Source organism: Aegilops tauschii, chromosome 5 (genome assembly GCF_002575655.3).
Source record: "Aegilops tauschii subsp. strangulata cultivar AL8/78 chromosome 5, Aet v6.0, whole genome shotgun sequence".
In the NCBI taxonomy this organism is placed as follows: domain Eukaryota; kingdom Viridiplantae; phylum Streptophyta; class Magnoliopsida; order Poales; family Poaceae; genus Aegilops; species Aegilops tauschii.
The window spans coordinates 543,115,509-543,122,405 of record NC_053039.3 but is presented as its reverse complement, the minus strand read 5'-3'; the positions used below and the strand labels follow the sequence as shown (position 1 = coordinate 543,122,405).

At 42.4% G+C, this 6,897-nt stretch overlaps 1 protein-coding gene across 1 annotated transcript; it reads right to left on the bottom strand.

The window, feature by feature from the left end:
- Positions 1-5,539: 5,539 nt before the first annotated feature.
- On the bottom strand, positions 5,540-6,344 carry LOC109784225 (uncharacterized). Its single transcript, XM_020342821.4, has 2 exons — positions 6,219-6,344; positions 5,540-6,126 (listed from the first exon to the last, which is right to left on the bottom strand). Exons 1-2 carry the CDS (start codon positions 6,277-6,279, stop codon positions 5,792-5,794), a joined length of 396 nt encoding a protein of 131 aa, XP_020198410.1. The 5' UTR covers positions 6,280-6,344; the 3' UTR covers positions 5,540-5,791.
- Between the last annotated feature and the right edge of the window lie 553 nt (positions 6,345-6,897).

Below are 6,897 nucleotides of genomic sequence, written 5' to 3'. Positions count from 1 at the left end.
GTTTTATGAATACATGCACAAACTATTGAAAACCATACATTTTTTGAAAACCTTGAACATTTTTTATAACGCGAACAATTTCTCAAACTTCAAGGAAAATTTTAAAATCCGGACTTTTGTGGAAATGCAATCAAATTATGAAATATTCTGAACATTTTTTGAACTTCTGAAAAAAAATAAAAACTAGAACCAATTTTAGAAACAAAGATTTTGAAAGCACGAACATTTATAAAATTTGTGAACAAATTTTGAAATGGACAATTTTTTTGAAAATCTCCAACAACTTTGGAAACAGGAACATTATTTTAACACATAAACAATTGTTTTGAAAACGGGATTTTTTTTTGAAAAATGCAAACAATTTTTAAAATATCGAAAGGTTTATTAAATGCAAATAAAATAATAAGTATTTTGAACGTTTGTAGAATTCTGAAATATAAAAACAAAGAAAACGAAAAAATTGAAAAAAAGATGAAAAAAGAACTTGAAAATGACAAAAGGAAAAATAAAAAATAAAAAGAGGGAGAAGGAAAAAGAAATAGAAGAAAAGAAAATGAAAATGAAACAGGAAAAAAAGTTTCAGGAACCTCCTAGAAGGTTCCCAAAACCGAAAAAAAACCTGACTGGGAATCAGCAAGAAGGTTCCCCAAACCGGAATTGTTGAAACATTTCACTGGCCGGCCCACCCGCTAATGCCCTCGTTGGTACCCTGTGCGTTGCCCCGACAATTTGCCGCATCGAGCGGCAAACAGGGTTTCACGAGAAATAGTCCTCGCGGTGAGGCTGCGAGGCGCCTAGCTCTATCGGCGTGGGCTGCACTTCTGGTATCTTGTGGGCTGGCTGGCTGGGTATGATGCCATTTTTTTTGCTCCAGCCATGGGTGGGCCACGGCCCAGTGCAAGAAGCTCCGCCGGTGATCGTAAATGAAAGCTATCTAGATTAGACATAACTAATTGGGTCTGTCTAGTTCTCAGTCGACTTAGCCTTCGAGGAGTCTAAGTCAACTGATGTCATCTACAGTAGAATAGGCCTTTTTTTGACTTGGCGTCGGATGGGCTGTATGCCTGTATCCACGTACGTAACTTCTGGGCTTTCTTGCTTATTTGTTTGTTTATTTCAGCTGGGTTTCTTTCTTTGTTTGTGTCTTTGGGCTAGGATGTTCCCTCGCTTGTTTTCTCACGCAGGGAAAAGGTGTTGAAGAAAAAGTGTAGGCCCAGGATAAAGACAGAAAAGTGCACGACAAGTGCTTTCTGCCAACGATTTTGTATTGCCATGTGATTTTCTGGGCGCTACTTTTTCTTGTAGCGCGCTAGAAGGGCCACTAGCATATCGTTAGGTCTTTGTATGATTTCCCCGTGTCTAGTTTTTTGTTAGTTTTTCTTGGGTTTCCTGTTTTATTTTTTCCTTTTGTATGTTCATTTTTTTTCTTTTTCAGTTCCATGTTCGCTAAAAAAAGAAAAGTAAGCACTTGTTTAGTCGTGATATTTCACAAAAAGTGTTTCTGTATTTCAAAATCTTCATTGTGCACTGAAAAAAATGTGCAATTGCAAAAAATATTCAATAAGACTTAAAAATATTTGCCATATATTATAAAATGTAAAATAAAAATAAAAAATGTATATTTGCAAAAAAAATATGAAAGTTTAGGGAGTGGCTAGTTACAGGCATTTGTACACCTTATAGTCGTGTTTCATGTTACACCGTGCGGTTACAATTGAGATATCGCGTGTGCATTAATTTTTTTCTTGATAAAACCCGACAAAAGACCACTAAATTGTAGTCGTGTTGAAGATATGCAGTTGCAGTCTGAAATGACACTTGCAGTTGCGTGTCTAGGTGCCTCCACCACCCCAACAAACACCACTAAGTTATAGTCGGGGGCGACACTTGCAGTTGCAAGCCTAGTGTCGGGCATGCAACTGTCCCATCCTCTCCTGTCGGCCTCCGACAAAAACACAAGGCCAGTTGAAGTCATGAGGGAGACAAGAAATTGCACTTGAGGGCAACACTTGTAGTTGCAAGCCTAGTGTCGGGCATGCAACTGCCCCCCTCCTCTCCCACCGGCTTCCGACAAAAATACAAGGCCAGTTGCAACCAACAGGGAGACATGCAAATTGTAGTCGTGGGCTACACTTGCAGTTGCAAGCCTAGTGTCGGGCATGCAACCACCCCCTCCCACTGCCCACCGACAAAACAAAACGTCAGTTGCATTGGGGTGTGTCGACATGCAATTGCAGACAAGGCGACACTTGCAGTTGCATGCTTAGTGTCGGACATGCAACTCCCCCCCCCCCCGCCCCGTCTCCCACAGACCATCGACAAATCAAAAGATCAATTGCAATTGGGTGTGTAGACATGCGATTGCAGTCGAGGGCGACACTTGCAGTTGCAAGCCTACTGTCGGGCTTGCAACTGCCCCTTTCCCAAAGACCCCCGACCACAAAAATGTTAGTTGCAGTTGAGTGTATAGGCATACAGTTGCAGTCTAGGGGCGATACTTGCAGTTGCAACCCTAGTGTCGGACATGCAATTGACCCCCTCTCCTGCCGCCCACCAACAAAACAAAAGGTCAGTTGCGGTTGGTCTATAGGCATGCAGTTGCAGTCAAGAGCAAAACTTGTAGTTGCAAGCCTAGTGTTGGGTATGCAACTGCCCCCCGTATTTCCCACCGCATCGGACAAAAACACAAGGCCAATTGCAGTCGAGGGCGACACTTGCAATTGCAAGCCTAGTGTCAGGCATGCAACCCCGCTCCCTCTCCCGCTACCAGCCGACAAAACAAAACGTCAGTTGCAATCTGGCATGTTCATATGCAATTGCGTACAAGGAGACACTTACAGTTGCATGCCTATTGTCATACATGCAACTACCTGCCCCCTGCGTCTCCCCAGACCACCGACAAAAGCAATAAATCAGTTGCAATTGGGTGTGTAGGCATGCAATTGCAAACGAGGACGACACTTGCAGTTGCAAGCATAATGCCGGGCAAATGGTGGTATAGTGAAAAAAGTAATAAGAAAACAAGGTTAATAAACATAGGGTGGTATCATGACAAAAAGTAATAAGAAAACAAGGATAAAAAAATAAAAAATAAAATAAAATAAAACAGAGGCTGCTGAGTTAAAACGGTTCAGACAAACTCCACATGCTTAAGCCGCTTCCAGGCTCTCTCGTGGTTACAACGGCTCAAACAAACTCCACAAAACCAACTCCTATGCACATTAAAAAAGCGCCCAAAAAATGGGCTAGTAAGTAGATCAGTATGAAAAACCTACATCTTCAGTAACAACATACTACAAGTAAAATGAATTTAAAAAAAGAAAGAAAATATTTAGAGAATGATTTCAAAGAGAATGTCTGGAGGTAACATATACATAATTTAATAAAGTAAAAAAATGTAGGCTAACATTTCACTGACCTGAAAAAAGCAGTCTACATCTACTACAAATATAAATATTAATTTAAACAGTAGTTTAGATGTCGCCGAGCAAAAAGATATCCACTTTTCATGAGTCAAAAATGCCCACACTATATATTTTCGAAACATGGCGTATGTGCTAGAAACGGACAGGCATGAATACAGCAGACCTGCTTCTACATAAGTGTTCATTAAATCTGCAACCCAAAACAACCATTTTTTGATATTGCAAACTGTGCATGCGAGTCCTGAGATGCTGCACGAAGATAGCAGAAAACAAAAGATAAAATGAGCAACAAAAAGCACATTTTACTCAAAAAAAGAGTACAAGAACAACAATATAAAACTCAGTTTAGCATAGTAGCTAATAATTCAGTAGGAAACTGGCATGCTAATGTAATTTTTTTTAGACAAATGCTAATGTAAATAATTGCAACCTTGGAAAACGAAAACAACTACAAAAAACAAAAAAAATGGCCCGCCTAAACAACCTGCCGAGCCCACAAAGCAAAACACTCGACACCCCCAGCCGAACAAGGGAGCAACTAGTTAACGAGCGCTCCTTCGGGAGCCTCACAACGATCAGCGCCACTTGGCGCGCTCTCAGCCATTCGTCACGCGTCGCGCTCTGGACGCTTCCTCCAGATTTTGTTTTTTTTTTAATTTTCCGCACGCGTTTTCGGCTTTTTAAATGGTTTTTTTTCGGGTTTTTTCGACGTTTTGGTTTTTTCCCGGTCTTCCTTAGCGTTTCGACAAAAAAAAAAATTTTGCGCGAAAAAACGCGTTTACTTTTTTTTTTCTTTCGTGAAAAGTCACGTTTTTTTTTCGCGAGAGGCACGGTTGTGCTTTAGCGAGAGTCACGGCCGTGCCTTTCGGAAACGGAAAAAAACGCGTTTTCTGTTTTTTTTTCTTTCGCGAGAGTCACGGTTTTACTTCCGCGAGAGGCACAGTTGTGCTTTCGTGAGAGTCACGGCCGTGCCTCTCGGAAAGGGAAAAACAAAACGCGTTTTCAGTTTTTTTTTCTTTCGCGAGAGTCACGGTTTTGCTTCCGCGAGAGGCACGGTTGTGCTTTTGCGAGAGTCACGGTCGTGCCTCTCGGAAAGGGAAAAAATACGCGTTTTTTGTTTTTTTTTTCTTTCGCGAGAGTCACGGTTTTGCTATTGGCAGAGGCACGGTTGTGCTTTCGCGAGAGTCACGGGCGTGCCTCTTTCGGAAAGGGAAAAAAACGCGTTTTTTGTTTTTTTTCTTTCCACGAGAGTCACGGTTTTGCTTCCACGAGAGGCACGATTGTGATTTCGCGAGAGGCACGGGCGTGCCTCTTTCGGAAAGGGAAAAAACCGTGCTCCCGGTTTGGTTTTTTGTCCGGTTTTTTTCGTCTGGTTTTTTCCGTGAAAAAAAAGTTCGTCAAAACCTATCAACATGGGATCTAGTTTTAAAGATCTCGACGCGAGGAATCCAATGGTGAAAACGGTTTGAGATTTGGACGCACGGTTTAAGAGATAAAACGTTTTGAATAAACGAATCTACGAAAAAAGAGAAAACTCCCAGGTTGCGACAAGTGGCGCGCTGTATGTGCGCCACTTGTCGTGACCTGGAAAGATGGAGTGTTCTTTGCAACGAGTACTCCTTAATTAATGATTTCGGCCGAACAACAGTTGGAAGGCCGATGGAAAAAAAGAGAAATGGGCTGGTCCGTACGTTACACAGGCCTAAACAAGGACAGGCACACCAGCGTGAATCTTGTAGCGAACAAACGATCCAACGGCTGACTCGTCGACTAAGACTTTGCGAAGTCTCAGTCAACTGAGATTTAGCAGCTCCGTAACTAATTCTCTTCTTATTCTAAAAAAAAACTAATTCTCTTCTAGATGAGACGCTAACTAATTCTCATCTAGAGGAGAGTTAGAGGCACCATTAAATGGGCACCTTAAGAGTACCCAATTTCTGTTTCAACTAATGCGCACCAACTTTACCTCTCCTTTTTTTCTGACTCTAGCACGTCGCACAACATCAGCCTACTACTAATTTTAAGCCAACAAGCTTACACGCAATTATGATTCCCATTGGGCTGATTTGTCAACACTCAGCTACCATGAAGAACCATATACATGAGATAAAATTTTCGCTGAAAATTATAAGCTGCAAGTAAGGGTTTCTTTTTCCGTCAAAAAGGACAGGAAAAACAAGGAGTTTGATCCCTTCAAAAGTTGCAGTTACACTCCAAAGTAATAGAGAGAGATTTTCTTATTCAAAGGAAACAGATTTACGATACAATCATAAGACCACCTACCCTCCGTCCCAAAATTCTTGTCTTAGATTTGTCTAAATTTAGACAAATCAAGAACTTTGGGGGAGGGAGTATTATATAAAGATCTAACAGACGCTGGTGGAGGAGACGGGCTGGAAGCTGAAGGTTGCGCTCGACTCGTAGATGAAGCTAACCGACCGGGCAGGCCCCACCGGGCGGCCGCCGAGGAGGGTGCAGTGCACGCCGTCGCGGTCCCGCCTGATGGCGCTCGCCGGGTAGACATCGATGGTGTAGTTGAAGCCCGGGCACGCCAGCTTGATGTTCTTCTGCGCGCAGCTGCAAGTGTTGATCACGCTCACGAAGTGCTGCGGTCTTCCTCCCGGGCCGGCCTCGGCCTTCGTGCTGACGACGAGATCCGAAGCTCTGCACGAGGATGCATCTGCGTTGCCTGCGTGAACACCTGAAAAGGAAAAGAGTCTCAGTGGATGGCATGTGGATTCATGGACAATGGAGATTGATAATAGGATTGTTTCTTGGAGATTGTTTGGATACCTCTGTTAGTAATGCAAAAGAACAAGCAGGCCACAAGGATCACTATTAGTTTGAAGTCCATGCCGCTGTTTACCTTGCCTGGATGTCTATTGCAGTTACAATGCCTTTTTGTTGTTCTACTACATCGCCTATGGGGCTTCTAGATGGCTATTTATATGACAACGAACCAGAGGAAGTTGATAGATGCTGATGCATATAGCAGCAGATGATGCGGTGTAATTACCTTGCTTAGAAGATCTTAGGATCTGCTGTTGTAAGGAAAGAGATTGATAGCCATTTAACGTGTACCTGATGTAGTATAATACAAGGCCAGCACCAAATCAGATCTGATTTAGATCTGATTAAAAACATTTACTCCGTTGATTCTTGTACGTAGGCTATATATGGTGTAGGTGCACTGCTCCAATGTAGGATATATTCTTTGTTTCAGGAAAGCACTTCATTCACCTAATCACGTTCATTTTTAATTATTTCCTTCTTCTTTTTATATGTTCTTCACTTGATTGGGACTTGGTTAAATCTTTAGTCGATTGAGATCTAGCCACACCATTTTCTAAATGAGACTTGCATGTGTTTGCTCAGTACTTACATCCGTAGTAGAGATAATAAAATGCCCACGTCGCTCCTAGGGAGGCGGCTCACACGCAACCCTAGCCCCCGCCCCATCCCCTCCTACCTA

What these genes read in the sequence shown, in the direction of transcription:
- LOC109784225 (XM_020342821.4), bottom strand. Translation starts at nt 6,279, where the DNA reads ATGGACTTCAAACTAATAGTGATCCTTGTGGCCTGCTTGTTCTTTTGC. An exon ending in CTTTTGCATTACTAACAGAG is followed by an intron (nt 6,127 to 6,218) that starts GTATCCAAACAA and finishes TTTCCTTTTCAG; the next exon opens with GTGTTCACGCAGGCAACGCA.